Source organism: Malurus melanocephalus, unplaced genomic scaffold (genome assembly GCF_030028575.1).
Source record: "Malurus melanocephalus ecotype Western Australia unplaced genomic scaffold, MMel_1.1 scaffold_226, whole genome shotgun sequence".
In the NCBI taxonomy this organism is placed as follows: Eukaryota; Metazoa; Chordata; class Aves; order Passeriformes; family Maluridae; genus Malurus; species Malurus melanocephalus.
Window position 1 is genome coordinate 729,633 of NW_026623458.1, and position 16,126 is coordinate 745,758.

General features: G+C 41.6%; 1 protein-coding gene across 1 annotated transcript in view; it reads left to right on the top strand.

The window, feature by feature from the left end:
* The first annotated feature begins 789 nt into the window (after positions 1–789).
* Positions 790–16,126, top strand: part of BRAF (B-Raf proto-oncogene, serine/threonine kinase) — a 75,648-nt gene continuing 60,311 nt past the window's right edge. Inside the window, exon 1 of the mRNA XM_057374489.1 lies at positions 790–968. Coding sequence (XP_057230472.1) covers positions 837–968 — 132 coding nt within the window. The 5' untranslated portion in view covers positions 790–836. The remainder of the gene's footprint in view (positions 969–16,126) is intronic.

Genomic DNA, 16,126 nt, shown 5'->3' on the forward strand with positions numbered 1-16,126 from the left:
TGTTCCCGAGGATTAGAAGGGTTCCCGAGGATTAGAGGGGCTCCCGATGTCTGCTGAGCCAGACCCGACCCTTCCCCAGCTCGGAACACCCTGTGTAAAAAGCACCTCGGCTTGGGCAGCCCAAGGCCTAAGCGCTGTCAGTGGAAAAAACATGGATGTGTCACCGATCCTAGCGACCGATTATTTTATCATCGCTAGAGTTACAGACAGCAGGTGTACACGGGTGTTTTGGAAGCGTGTCTGTCGCTGCCGCAAGGTTCGTGTTTGTGAGGGATCACCGCAAAGCCGCAGCGCTGCTGTTTGCCGGGCATCCCACACGTKCCTCGTTTGAACTGCGGTCCGGTGTTCACCCCGGCTTTTCCTGCAGCCGGGAAGGACCCGCAGCCCCTCGGGCAGTGGTGTCCAACCCGATCCCGGGTGCAGCCGGGTGTGCGTGGGGTTCCTCCCGGTTCCCGCTCCCGGGGCCGGCCCTGAGGGGGCGACACCGCCACTGAGCTCCCGCGCCGCCAGGGGGCGCTGCGGCGGCGGCAGTGGTGGGCGTGGCCTCGGTGAAGGGGGCGGGGCCCGAGCTCACGTCCGAGTTCCCAGGGCGACGGGGCGGTCGCGCCGTGACGTCACGGTGCTCCCCGGTGACGTCAGGCGGGCCCATGCGCCGTGGTCCGCGGCGATTCTGTGTGACGTCACGGGCCCGGCGGTGACGCGCCGGCGGCGCTGGGAGCGGGCCGGGACCGCGCTCGCCGCCCGCCCCTCGCACTACGGGTCGCGGCTGGGGCCGCCCCGGCGGCGGGGACGCGGCCGCCCCCGGCCCCGCCCTCGCCCCGGCGCTCCGGCCCAAGATGGCGGCGCTGAGCAGCGGCGGCAGCGCTGAGGGGGCCTCGCTCTTCAACGGGGACATGGAGCCCGAGCCGCCCGCGCTCGCCGCCGGCTACGCGGGGGGCGGCAGCGGGGACCCGGCCATCCCGGAGGAGGTGAGGCCACGCGGCGGCGGTCCGCCTCCGGGGCTCGGGCCCGGCCGTGCCGGGGGCGGCCCGTGCCGGCGGGGGCAGGSAGCGGGGGCCGCGCTGGGGAGGGTGCGGGTCCTGGCCGGGGCTCCTCCGCACCCCGGCTCGGTGCCCCTGCGGCCGCGGGTGCCGTGTCCGGCGAAGGGTTTATGTGGGGGTTTGCCATCTGTTTTTTCCCCCGATGGTTTTTGAAACGCTCGAAAATGCATTTTAAACCCGAGGTTGGGTTCGGTTCGCTTTGTGGWCGTGCCTTTTGCGGACGTTTCTGCACAAAGCGTCTTAGGAAATGTTAACGGACAGGGCACCGTGGAGGCARTGAGGATGTCAGGCCTCTGGTTGGTGTCTTTCTTATATACTTCCTGTGTTTTTGGGGCTTATTACTTAACTTCCCAATCCCACGGGGAGCGAGCGGTACTACCTGTTTTGCTGGGGTTGAAGCGTGAGTTGCGAACGCTTCTGAAATGTTTTCCGAACGGGGAATAAACTGTGCCGTAACAACACACGGTGCTTCGCAGATTCAGGCACTGTAGGCATCCGAGCCAGACCAAATTGCCAGATGCCATGCCTCAAGTCTGTTCTGGAGGTAAATACAGATGTCAGGAGCTCTGCTGTTTTGTTCTGAGCCGTACTCGCTGGGGATCGTTTCAGCTCAGCTTTTCCTGGCGTGTCTGTGCAATTGGTTCACGTCCTCTCATCTCTGAGCAGCCTTGAGGTCCTATGAGGAGCCAAGCCCACCTGGGAATCTTTACTTTTGGCCCTCTCCAGCAGGGAAAATGAGCTGGCTTGGATCAGCTGCTCTCAGAGGGGTCCAATTTGATTCCCAGCTCCCCAAAGACTGGGGGTTTATCCATTTTATTTATTAATAGCATGCTGGGTTATAGTGGTATTARTGAGTTGAGAAGTTTGAGAAGCACTGGAGTTCAATGCTGTGTAGATGACCAGAAAGGAGAAATAGGAAAACAGTCTGTTCCTATGGATGTTTGCAAGAGATGAGGTTGATCCCTCATCTGAAAGAGTTCCTGACWTTCTTACTTGCTGAAGGCAGGCAAAATTCAGCAGTACACATCTATTTTACACCTGCCCAGCAGGGTGATTAAACGCCTTGAGTAATGCYGGTCCAGTCTGAACTTTCCTGAGTAAGGAGAAACTCTCAGCTGGTTGAGAAACCCAAACACCTGAAGAGTGGGATTTAATAAATGCATGCTTTTAGCAGCAAAGCGAGGTTAAAAAGWTTCTGAATTTCTTTCTTCCCTTAAAAAAAAATCTATGGAATTCATCTTATATTGTGGCCTTCAAAACAAGAACATCAGTACAGCAGAGCTGCTTAGTTAAACTAAGAGTATAAAAAGTATAAGAGAAAAGAGAGGGAAAAGCAGTTGTGGRAGGCAAGCATTTTTTAAAAAACAAATTTTCATACTAAAGGGGATGTTTATGAAACTTCTCTAAGTCACTTGAACTTCCAAAATGTTTTAGCCTGTGTCAGTCATTAGATTTGATTCCAGATGGTAAATTACATTGTGTGGCTGCTTCTGCTGCCATCCTGAATACCTTCCCTGGATGAGGCAGAGAGCCAAGTGGTCCAGCTCATGGAACACCTGCCAACCAGAAAGGTTGGTATGTTTCTGGTATGGGTKTAAGTATTTAGGAATTTTATATGGACAGTCTTGTATTATTTAAAAGCAAACTTCTTATGCATTGGAAATACTGCAACACACAGGTCTCAAGGCARAGCTGCTTGTAGAGTTTGTGTTTTCTGATGTGGTTTTGTTCTGTAGTTGGTTCTTCCTCAGGTTGTAGGTAATTCAGTTTTGTTTACTGTATGAGTACACCTATTCACCTAAACCTGTACCTTAATGAAGTTCAAGCCCAAAAATTGCTGACAAAGTTAAAATGGAAACTATCCTAAATATAAAACAAGCCAACTTAGAGTGTAATGCAAGTTCAAAGTGACATAAGTCAGAAAACAATGAACTTGTAACTGACTCATGGCTGTAATGTAAGTACATGTTCTAGTGTTTTGTTTCATTGCTTCAAGACAAGGTAAATCTAAGTTTTTTAATTTAATTTAAAAGTTATCTTGCTGTGGAAGCCTGTCAAGGAGCATAACCTTATTTAGTTAAGGAGATACCTGAAAAGGTTTCAGTTCCTGTAGTCTTTAGGGAARTACAGTCCTGATTTCCAGAAGGCAAACCTTCAGTCCTGCACTCAGTTTCTAGCTTTAAAAGCAGAACAGACAAGAATTCCTGGCAGGTGTTGAAATTGTCTTGCAGACACTTGTATGTTAGAGTCSTCCTGTAGAGGAGGTGTTCTGTATTGAGATTGTAATCGAGTGCTCTGTGTTGGTTGCAGCTACATCAGTGTCCCTTATGAATTCTCAAGGCTTGGGGCTTTGAAAAGAAAATTTAAGCCATGTTGWTCAACTCATGACCAGTTCTCAGTCAAATAGTGAATTTATGTCTTTAGGAATTGCTTTGGTAGCTTTAAGTGCCCATACTAAAGATGTTCTAATAATGAGTATTGTAGCTCTTCCAATAAATGGTATAGTAATTGCTAAACCTTGTTTTCCCCTATATTAAAATTCAAGGTTGGTAAGGGTAGTTGCCCTTGCACTCATAGAGAAGGTGTAGGAAATGGGGACTTCTTGGAGACAGAAGGATTTGGAAAGGGTAGGGGCAAGTGCATTTAGCAGAAATTTTTTCCTCCTCCTCTCASTGTTTGGTTGGTGGTGCTGGGAGGCCTCGAGCTGGCGTCCGCAGGCACAGAGGTTGGCTTCTTCCCCGGATGAGTTCTCGGGACAAGAGTTTGTTTGGATGGAAGGTTTTCAGAGCATTACAGGGTTGTTGATATAGTAAGGAGTGTGTGACAGCTGGGAGGAAAGGTTCTGCTCTTGTTGCTAGAGATTATTTACACCAATATTAAATAATTCAAATGGGATTTTCTGTACTCGGAGCTTTGTGCCCTGAACTGCTCTTTGTAAGACAAAAATTRCTTTGAAGGCTGTGAAGTGAGGGCCTGAGCTGCTGGATGGTCGTTTTCTAGGCAGCAACCCTGGAATTTATCCTACATGAATATTAGTTATAAATTTGAAACCTTAATACTACGAAACAGGTTTAAGAATAAAATGGAGARTGGATGAAAAGATAGATAAAATGAAGATAGAATGAAAAGTTCACCTCTAACCTTACAATATGAAGTAAGTGATGGGTTCTCATAAGGTAATGTAGGTACRTAAAGTGAAATTGGGGTTGATTTTGTTGCAGTAACATGTAGAGAACCTATGGTGCTGGGTATTAAAACAATTTTCCTTTAGAGATTCTATTTCTCTAAAGAGTTTACAAACAAATGTGCTCCTTATTTGGAAATTTGAAAGCAAATGAGTGGTTTTTTGCTTCATTGCTTTTGTAGGTTTGGAAATACATTTTACGTTCAATCTCAGTTATGTTTCCTTGCATTTATATTTGTTGATTGGGCTAACTTCATAGTCTGTGAATGACATCCTATTTAATTGTGAGGAAAAGTTAAACTGGAGCTGGATGTGAAGCATTTTGTAGCTAATATTCTGCAGTAGTATATCTTCTTAAAAGATAAGTGAAATAACAGTTTCTTTTACATAGCATGGGAAAGGCCGTGGCTGATTACTGTGTCTGGCTTTGGGTCACAGCTTCAAGAAATGCCTGGCCCAGCTGAGGGGAGTCTGGAGCAGAATGCTAGCAATGATGTAAAGCCTGGAAGGTCAGAGCTTTGAGGAAAGACTCAATAAAATCTGAAGTTGTTTAAAAAAGAAATGGAAATTTTCAAACCTGATGCAAAGAAGAATGCAAATAACTTGTTTGTCAGGCTCGTGGTGATTACTGCCAGAAGTAGTGAGTTGAAGTGGTAGCAGGTAGAGGAGATGGTTCCATGTTACTATGAAATGTTTTTCTTTGTGGCTAAGAATAGTGAAGCATGAAAATAGGCTTTYTGAACTTATTTATAAAATGTTCATTAATAGACTGCTGCCTCAACAGGCAAACGTGTCAGGAGTGATGGGAGAAAGTTGATCCAGGTGTAAAAAAAGACAATCACTTTGGTAACCTCTCATATTTTTTTTTCCTTGGGTTTTTTTATGGTTTATTTGTGTCAAAGTAGATCAAACATTAGAACACAACCTTGAAATGCTTAGGTTTAGTGGGGATAGCAGAGATTTCTGCTTATGATGTTTTTCCCAAAAAGGAATACARCTAACAGCTGTGTCCTGTGGTAGCTTGTTTGATTGCACAAAACTTGCTTAATAGAGTGGTGCCTTCTTATGGAAAGTTGTGATGTCTTGGGGGGCTTGTTTATCTCTGTGGATATCCACAAACTGTTTAGGTACAAAATGTTTAGTACTGTTTTGTTTTTTCGTTTTTGATTTTTTTGGGGTTTTTTTTTGTTTGTTGGTTTGGTTTGGCTTTCATTAGTTTTTTTGTTTTGGTTTTTTATTTATAGTCGTGCTTCTTAATTCCTATTTGTATTTTGCTGTAGTTGTTAAACTCAAAGACCTCTTATTTTTAAAGCTGTTCTAATAATACCCTTCTTGACACTTGTTCAGCCAGGACTGACAACTCTTTTGTTGCATGAAGTTAAAAATACTGTAGACCAAATGGGATTTGGTTTTTGGTTGTTTTTATTTGGTTGGGGATTTTTTAATGGAGATACCTTTTGATGGCAGCTGTCTTTAAACAGAAACTGATAACTTCACAGGTTTCCTTAAGGCTGCAATATTCCACTTTGTAACAAATCTGTAGTTCAGTTTAATTAGTTGTTATATCTGTAGGAAAATTTGACGGCATGAAATATTTTGGAGGGTATTTGATTTAGAAAGAAATCTCATTTTATTTGTACTTACAAGGGAAACAAAAGAAGGTTTAGATTGATAACGAAATTGCAAATTCTCTTCCAGTCCAGCCTTCCAAGGAAGCTGTTTCAGGTTTAGGGGAGGGGGTTTTTGGAAACACATTTTGGTCAAGCGTGAGTTTTATTCTCTGTTTGAACCACTCACTTCTGAAGGGTGGTGAAATGCAGTCATAATTATAGTCCCTGTGGTTGCTGCTGCTCCTGTCACTGCAGTTAGAGCCAAGTCAATCAAATGGTGCTCTGACAACCAGAGCTGGAGGTTTTGCCCTTTCCTTGTGCCCACACCACATCTCTCAGCCAGACCTACTCCCTTGTGCCYGCTTGGTACCATGCAGGTCCTGTCCTGAGTTGACTCCACCCACTGGTATTGAAGAAAATCAGCATCGCTTTTCCTGGATTTGTTTTCTGCAAACTTAGTGAATGGGATCTCCTYAACACAAGCACCCAAAGAGTTCCAAAATGCTTTGAGGTCAGAGATTAAAGGAATGTGGTTGGGAGGGTAGTGGTAGTATGGTGTGTATGTGTGTCCCCTTTTCTGTTTGATTTTTATAAATCATCTTTRTCTCATAAAACTGCATTGGAGCCTTAATTTTTATTTTTGAATGAGAAGTTGCTCAGTTGAGACTTCCTTAGTTGGACTTGCCATATTTAGGTCCTGTCACCTTAGGCTTGAGCTTCCTCTTYCAGGTTGTAACAATCTTCCTTGGTCTCTCTAGAGCCCTTGTGATCATGCCTTTTACAAAAATAGGATTGCAGCCGTAGCTTTGCCAGTGTGCTAGGGATGTGAAGGTGTCTGTGAGCCTCTTTTGTAGCAAGGAAAYGTTTCCAACAGCCTTGACCACGTGAGAGTTCGGTACAGTATTTAGTTTTGTGAGGTGTGAGATGATTTTCATCATTTTCAACTGTTCACACATCTGTGTGTGAACACAGCTACTTTCTCATAGCTAGTGCAGGATGCAGAAGTCAGCATGCAATATATGTATTCCTTTGCTTCAGCTTTTTTGTTCCATTTGCTCTTGAGCTTTTTGGGCATACAATGGAATCCTCCTAATCTTCCCTCCTGTGCACAGCTTCTTTCCAAAATGATGAAATACGTATTCATTCAACTGGTTCTCTCCTGTGGCCAGTGCTAAAGAAGGCTGGTTGATGCAGAATTACAAACCTTTTCTTATTTTTTTCTTCTGTATAAGCTCCTTGCTGCAAATGTTTGGCTTGTTACTCCATCTTTTTAGTATTTGCTAGTTTTGGAGGAGCAGCAACAGTGCCTTTCTTTATTCTGATGATGTTTCATGAATGTGGACCCTAGCACAAAAGAATAAAACAGTCAAAAGTCTAATTTGTAGAATTTCTCTTTGACTGAAGGTGCTGTCRGTTTAGGCAGAGGTTTTGAGGGAGCAGTGCTGCCTGTTACCATCCCACCATGGTGCTCCCCAACCARCATGAGTATTTCATGTCAGAAAACAGAACCTCTCTTCAAAATGGAGCTTGTTTTGCAGTGCCAGATATACTGCTCAGTATCAAATGAATTTTCCACACTGTCTGTATTAAATTCAGGAGATCATATGAGTGTGTTTGAGCACTGAAGAGTACTTGTATTTTTCTGAGGTTCTGATCAAGTGAAATATTTTTGTGGGTTCTCCCAGTATACCTACACAAAGCTTATCATGAAGGGGCAATTCAGTTTCTGTATGAAACATGCCTACTTTGTTTAAAACCTTTCTTCTGGGAGACAAGCAAGAAAGGCTGCTAATGAACAAATGAACTTAGTTTAGAAATGTGTTGCATAACTAAGTTGCTAGGAATTGGGTTTTTTGATCCTAGAAAGGGGGATACCAGCTCTAATGTCTTCATCTGTTACATAAAACAGTATCATTATTGGTAAATCTCTTGTTAAATGCACTGGTTAAGTAGTAAATACTTTCCAAATGCAGTTACATTGTGTTCAGGCAACGTTTTCTGACACTGGAGCACAGATATGGTAACTCAATTCTTTTCTTCCCTTTATCTTAGATAAAGGGTTTGTTTTGAAGGTGGATGTTTCTGGAGTCTGAATAGTGTGCCTAGTTTTTCTCTCTATTACAAGTTATGCACTAATAAGGTTTGAAAAGCACTGAAAAATCAACCTGAAGCAAAATAMATCATTATGACTAAGAAGTTGGTAGTATCTAGATGTTTGGAACTGGATGTTTGTGTACTGGTGCCTTAATCTTTGATCCGTTTATGAACATTTATTCATTAAACTTAATAGGTCAAACATTATTATAGGTTTAAGTAATGTAGAGTTAAATGTGAGTCTTTAGTATGAKCTGAGGTAGCTTTCAGAAAAGATTTCTTTAAGTGTTCTATAATGCTGCTAGAATACAGTTTGTACTGTCTCCTGAGACATTTTTAAGCTGATGTAAATCATTGAAAATTGATGTAAGCTTTTCCAGATTCTAGGTTAAGTAGTTAGTATAATTTTTTTTAAACTCTCCTAATTCTACAATGGGTGGCTAGGAGCCAATTCTGCCTTTTAAATTATTTCATTTTTCAAGGTGGTACTCGGGTCACTAAGGCAGGTGGTCTGCTRAGCAGAACATAGAATGCTCTTTAGGAGAATGTGGTTTCTGTGGCAGTTTCTATTTGACTGTTTCCTTTGGCTAGAGACATATTATTTGTGTTTTAAAAATAAAAAGAAAAAAGAAAGTGCATTTGCTCTATTTTGGCTTTTGAGATCTGTTTGTGATAAAAATAGGATACCTTAATTTCTTTATTGGATCACAGATACTTCTGAACAAGCAGAATATATTTGTACTCGACCAACAATTGCAGCTGTCTTTTACGTTCTCTAATCAGTTGGTAGGAAACTATGCACAGTAGTCACTATGTACTAACAATTTAGTGGTGAAATATTGCCAGGTGTATAACAAATTATTTTACGGATTGATAATATGAACTTTTAAAGAGGTGCTGATTATCTTTTCTGGATAGTCTAATTAATTGTGTAGTCTGGCAAGGAGAGAGAAGAATTAAGTTCTGTAGTTCAGCTGAAACTGAGTTTATTTGTTTTGTCATTTTAATTAATGTGACCCAAGCTGTGTAAGAGCTCTGCTGGACTAGCATTTGCTTCTTAAAGGCAATTATTGTAATTAGCTGGCTGGCTGCTTGCTTTCCTTCACAAATGTGTTCAGCTTAAGGTGTGCAGAGAAATAGTCTTTTTTAAAGAAATAATCTTTTTTAAATGTCACTGATGCATGGATTTAACGTTACTGAGATTCTGTGGTAGTTACCTGGCTAAAGCAAGACTGCATTCTTAAATGGGTTAAAAATCTGGATAGGTCATTTCTTCTTTTATTTTTTTTTTAAACCTGTTACTGTCTAGGGAGAAATTGTTGAATTCATGAATGTAAATACAGTGAATTGTTCCTAAACTCGGTCTGTGCGTGATCCTCGTGACTACTGAATTAGTATCAAAGTGAATAAGAGGAACTAGTAGTACTGCAACACAAAAGCCATGAGAAATATGGAATTAAAGATTTAGCTGTGCAACTGGTGGYTAATGATTTAAATGAAGGATGCTAGCAGCTCTTATTTTTCCACACGCTGCTGTTCTACTGTGGTAGAGAACATTTGTTAACTTTCCTTTTTATAGTGCTTGGAGGCAAATTCTACTTAGCAGCAAGCAGCAAAGATGGCAGGTGATGGAAAAAGTGGGAGAATGAAAGAGAATTGAAACCTAAGTAAGAAGACTGCTGCTTCATGGTAGCCTGAATCTATCTGTGAGCTGTTCAGAGGAAAGGTGACTTTTTTCACCATCTGAGGTGATCACTGGGTCCTTTGCAAGCTGTTTAACACAGTAGACTGGAGGAAAGTCTACTTTGTCACTAACCTTGACAAAGAAAACAATTTTTTACTTGTTCAGTGTAYTGAAATGGCTCAGCCAAAGGTTTATGTTACAGAGAAAGAGTAAGGAGGAGAGCAGGGTAAATAGCCAAGGACAATATGACGATTGCACCCACCATCTCARCTGGTGAGCTGCAAAGCAGTCAGTGCCTAAGGCTCTTGATGGCTTCATTCTTACAGAGAAACTGCTTGGTTATGCTGCAAGGATAGGCTTCACCGATGTTTAGCATTTACAATTTTTGAATTTATTTAAAAATACATTTTTTAACACTTCTAAGATGTAAGGAGCATTTGAAGTCTGAATTCCTTTGTTAAAGAGAAGGCAAGTTAAGGGGCAAAGGCCTGACAGACTGAAAGGCTGTTTATTCTGCTTTAACTGTAGAGCTGAATGATGAGCAATTCAGTTTGTATTTAGAATTAATGAAAGAAAAGACATGGATTACTCTGAGTTGCAACTGATGGTCTGCAAAGAAATGAGAGATAGYTTATGCTGCGACTCAAAGGTGGTACTTTGATATTTGAGTGTTAGCTTAGTCAGATGTCTCCTAGTTTTTTGGAGAAGGGTGGAAGTTGTTGGATGTTTGGTCTTGGTGGAGTGGTTTTATTCAACAGGAGCAATGTCAGATGCAGTTGGAACCTGCACTGCTACTTATAATTTAGTCTTTCATTCCTAAAAATTGTGACCTGTTAAATGGAAAATAGATTTTCGTCTTGAAGCCTTTTTTAATATTTAATTAACTGCTGTGCTTACAGCAGATGCTCAYTGATCACATGACTGTATTAATTGACCTAGTTATGATCCTAACTGTCAGACAGAATGTCAACTAAAAATGTTGTATCTCTCCTTGAGGATTTTCCTTCTTAAACGTAGTCGTGTACACCTTCCCTAAGGCCATTCTTCATGAGTCTAGAAAGATATGTTCATAGGCTTTTGYGGAAAAAGAGATAATGGATCCTTTTTCTCTTGGCTACAGTAACTTTTGTAGGTATTGTTGTCTGTAACTTATTTACTAGTATGTGATTGTAAATTTTACTGACTCATTTTGAACTGCCTACATACAGACTTTGACAGTGTTCCATTGTTGGCTATCTCAGACATTGTAAAGAACCTATAAATAAAAATGATTCACTAAGATTAATAGCGAGTTGGGAAATATGAACTAGGAAAAGCAAGCTYGATGTTGACCTTCGTGTCACTTGTGTAAACTCTCATGTGAAAGTCATTGCAAGCAGGTTTTCAGTTCTGTGAAGTTTTTCAGCTGTTGGTATTTGTCACACTTGTTTAATAAAAACTTTAGCTACGCTGTTGAAAAAGTGGTAGGCATGAAGAACCAGGAGAATAGGAAAAGTGGAAAAATTAACACAGTGGTTGTGCAGCTTGCAAGAAGCTTCCACAGAGAGATTGTGAGGGGCTATAGCCTGGAGTATTGGAGGAAGAAAGGACTCTTCTTCCCCCATCTGTGCTTGTTCCAGGACGTGCTTGCAGAAAATGAGAAGCAAGAGTAGTAAGAGGTAAGAAGAGTACTAGGAGTARGATGAGTGAGGGGGAAAGTACCTGAAGGAGATACCAAAGTGYGAGAGAGTGGTAACAATTATTGTCAGCATAGAAACTCAAACCCACAAATTGTGCATCTTGACATGCAAGTGGTTTGGTGCGGTGCTCTGTTGTTAACCCCATTCCCATATCCTCTTGCTTGTCTTTCACCCAAGCAACTCACTTTCAAGTTAGTTGATACATTAGTCCAGCTAAGGACAATCYCAAACATGACAGCTTTCTAAAGTGTTTTCTGACAAAGTGGATCCTTGCTCAGTGGACCAAACAATTGAATTGATTGTGTAACAAAGAAGCCTGAAAGGACTGATTGGAATAGTGTTGGAAAGGTATTGATGATTTTGTCCTCCTTATGAAGCAGWTTCTAAATGAAATGCATAATTTCTAAATTTGTTTATTCTTTAATTGCATTGTTAGTTCTATCAGAGTATTCTCTGTCATCACCAAGTGTGGTAATCCAAATGCAGGACATACTGTTCCTGGACAAATAGTGGCTTTTTTTTTCTTACAGAATAGATTTGAACTTTCAATGTCTTCTACCAAGTATGAATCATACAGCTTAGAGTTGGGATGTGCTGCAAGATTTGGGTAGTGATGCCAGGTGCAGAAAGTATGAAAGATAAGTTTGCTTCGTGATGTCTCAGGAACTGCACATTTTGACAAGCAGCAAGGGATGCAAAAATAACTTTGTGGCTTAACCTTGCATGTACCCAAGGTTACTGTCCAAAGGCTTCTTGAGCCCTTGCGGGTTTGGTGCTGTGACCACTTCCCTGGGGGATGCTGGAACAGGCTCCTGGTGTTACTCTTGGGGATGGTCCTGGGCAGGGCTGAGAGCTGGACTYGAGGATCTTTGTGGGTAYCTTCCAACTCAACATATTTTGTGATTTGTGGAGCCTGAATAGAATGGATTCAGGTTTCTACTGTATCTGACTTGCCTCTGGCTTCAAATAGGTCATCATCTTTATTGTATTGTAAGGGAGTGCTTATTTGCAAAATTAATGCACAATTATCCACAATAGGCAGATTCAAGTTGATATATTCCAGTATATCTGGAATATTTCCAGTTGTCTGGCTGCCTGTGTCTGTGTTAGCCTGCGTCAGATTCCTTGTGTCAGCAGCACTAAAAGGAGAATCAAATCTAATCTCTTGTGATAGAGAATAACCTTAACCTAATGCTACAAGATAGGCCAGAAACATTTATTTGATGCTTTTTTTGGAAAAATGATATGGTTATCCAAGCTGTAAAGGATTCATTACTTTTTCGTGGAACTGCAGTTTAAACACTGTCTCAAATCCCTGTTCTGTTTCCTATGGAAAGGGACCAGACTTGCATGTGGGCACTACTTGATGCACTGCAGRTTTACTTCAGAATGCGTTAACATTTCCAGCAACTGTCTCTGAGGCTGGCATCAATTTTCGTAATTCTGTAAGATACTTGACAATTGTGGTTTTACGGTTTTCTACAGGTGTAGGTTTCATAAGTATAGTGGAGTGTTCATGAGAATAATAAGAAAAAAGTCTGTTCTTTCTTAATAACCATCAGGCTTCTGCAGTTTGCTTTTACTTCTAAAAAAGTGTGAATAAAGAGTAGATAAAGGGATTACTTTAATCTTTAAAAACTTGGGTTTATTCCATGGTGTAGGAACAAGCTCTTTGGTCCAGAGCTAGCTGATAAAAGGATTCCATATGCTGTGTTTTTGGTGTCTCTGTTGTTAGGCAGTTCTTTGCTGCTGTCCTGGAATGTATGTCCTTACAGGGAGTAAGACCCTTGCCAGGCTATTTTTGCACATTTGGGTTTTATTTGGACAGTTAAAAAAMCCCTATATATCTGTGAGTGCTGCTGAACTCCAGAGATGTAATTCTTACGAACTTCACGTTTCAGTGTGTTTTCCACAGCAAATATGGAGCTGTATCTTGGCTCAAGTTCTGCAAGGCTGGGCTGTGCTCATGATGCAARCTAAGCTGAGTTGTCTGAGCAAGCAAATCTGCAAGGAGGAAAGATGGACTGAAGTTGCTGGCTCTGGTGGCTGTGTAAATGCAGCAGGGATGGGGGAGTTTTTGGGAGGCAAAARCTGTGGATACTGTGGTGGGCAGCGGCAGACTTTTTTGAGTCATGTGGGGTCACTCATTCTGAGTTCCAGTGAGGAAAAGACTTGAGTTCCTACCATTGAATTGAAGCAGCAATAGATCCTGCATAGCAGGATGCAGTATGTCTGCACAGGGGTTTACTCTCAAGCCAGCTACTTAAAGATTGCTCTGGACCACAAAAAACTGTGCCTTAGCGCATTCACAGATGTGGGAAGCCAGAAGATAAATTTGCTTTTTGTAAATATAAGTACAAGTTGCCACTTAAAAGGAAATTGTGAAGCTTGGAAATGTGTAATGGCATATGTGTTCTTGTGCTAGAATATGTGTTCTTGGGCTAGAATATGCTAGTCAATACTAGATTTGTGAAAGTTCTCATCTTGTCAGAAGACTTTTGATGAATATGGCACACAAAATAGCTTTYCCATTTCTATGAGCAACAAGTAATTATTTGTTGCTATGGCTGACTTTGATAAATTCCCTTCTGCTTTCAGCGAACTTCTAACTGTATGAGGAACCTTTCTAAGGTTATAAAAATCCATATTAAGTTTGCCTGTAAGATTCACTTGTGGAAAGGCTCTGGGTTTACTACACTGATATATACTAGGTAATTCTGGGCAATGTTTTTGGCTCCTCTGAGACATTTTGTCTCCCATTAGACTATTCTTTGGGTGAAGATAATTTTACTGTAGCCTGGCAGCTGGCAGTAAGTTCCAAATTTTTTTTCATCAATCATGGAATCACAGTGTGGTTTGAGTTGGAAGGGACCTTAAAGGCTCTCTTGTTCCAACCCCACTGTCATGTCCAGGAACACCTTCCACTAGACCAGATTGCACAACGCCCTGTCCAACCTGTCCTTGAACGTTGTCAGGGATGGGGCATCCACAACTTTGCTGGGCAACCTGAATTAGTCACTCAGTTTTTACATTTGGCATGATGTTAACTTTGCAGGAAGATCTCTGTCCTTGTTAAAGGCTGTTTGATTCTCATGCCAACATTTCCAAAATAACATGCTTCCATTGTGGATATTGCTGGTGCTGTTATATTTGTTATTTGGTATCTGTACTGTAGGAGAAGAGAGAAGCAACATTCTGGTTATGGACACAAAAAAGAAAATAATATGAGCAAGGAAGTTACTCATTATAGTATTCAAAAAAAGTACTTGGAAACTCATATGGAAGGGGCTTATTGTCCTTGGCACTGGTGAGGCCTCTCCTGAAGAGCCATGTCCAGTTCAGAGCTCCCCACTACAAGAGAAATGTGGTTGTGTTGGAGGAAGTCCAGTGAGGAGCCACAAAGATGATGGGCAAATGGAAAATGGAGCCAGGCTGTCTTCAGCAGTGCCCAGCTCGGATCAGAGGCAGTGGGCACAAAATGAAACACAGGAGRTTCCTTCTGAACATGAGGAAACATTTTTACTGTAGGGTGACTGAGCACTGGCATGGCCTCAGGGAGGCTGTGGAGTCTCCATCCTTGGAGATATTAAAAAAACATATGAACATGGTCCTGGGCATCCTGCTTGAAGGAGGAGTTTGGACCAGATGACTTCAGGAGTTCCCTTCCAACCTCAATCCTTCTGCAAGTCTCTGTTGCTTTGTCAGTGAAGAACCTTACCTCTTCACCTTCCTCATTGCCAGGTGGTTAAGGATAGTAAATGATTCATTTTGATGAGGAAACCTTTGCTGGGTAAAATTGCCAGAATAACCAAATAATAGACATTTCATTAAGTACTAATAAATCTATTTCTGAAGATAATCCTGAGATAATTCCTAAGATGGCCAGGAATTTTTCTGTGTATGCAATCCAGGTTAACAGCATGTTACCAATTACATGGTAAGTAAACATCCTAAGCCATGTATTGAACAGGTTCATTGATGTGGTGTTGATTCCTGCTTGTTCTTTTCACCAAGCATAAAACTAGCCCTTGCCATCTTGGGAAAAACTAGCCAAATACAGAAAACCTTCTGTTTGCTGCTGGTTGGCAGGCCTAGGTTCACTGATAAATGATTGCAAGTTGAGAAGCAAGTTGACTCCCACCATTGCCTCAAGGGAATTTACATACAGAATAGTTGAGTAKCACATTCTTTGGTATCCCCCCACTCTCACTCTTTGCAGTTTGGTTTGCTTGTTCCTGAGCAAACTATTTTTGCTCAACTGTAGCTTCTTGATGAAATCTTTGTTCTGGTATCTGTTCTAAAAATTGGTCTAGAAGTGAATCAGTTATTAGTTTGCTTCGGGAAATTGCTGGCRGATCACTGATACCTAGAAACAGAATGGGTAAATAAGTGCAAAGTGCAAGTTCGGTGTTTTAGAGTTTATTTGCAAACTTCYCATTTTACGTATTAAAACTTGTTTTAATCCATCTTGGATTGCATCCTATTATTGGTGCCTACTTTAGAATATGAAGTTATTTGCATGTTCTTTTTGCAGAGGTAGGTTGTCACCATTTGTACATCCAGACGTGATCTTGAAATTATGTATATAATATATAATCCATGGCGTAGAAAAGAGTTAAACTGGAAAAGGTAACAGGAATCTTTAAAYTATCCTTGGAAAAAACACTCTGGGGTGACCCATCCTGGCTCTAAAAACTGATTGAATAWTTTTTTCTGATAAGTAGTCTGAATAACAGTATGTATGAAGAAACAAGTCTCCTCTCTTCCTCCCTCATCTTCTTCTGTACATTTCTGATTTTGCTTCAGCTTGYTTCTTCTATCAGTGTAGCATTATT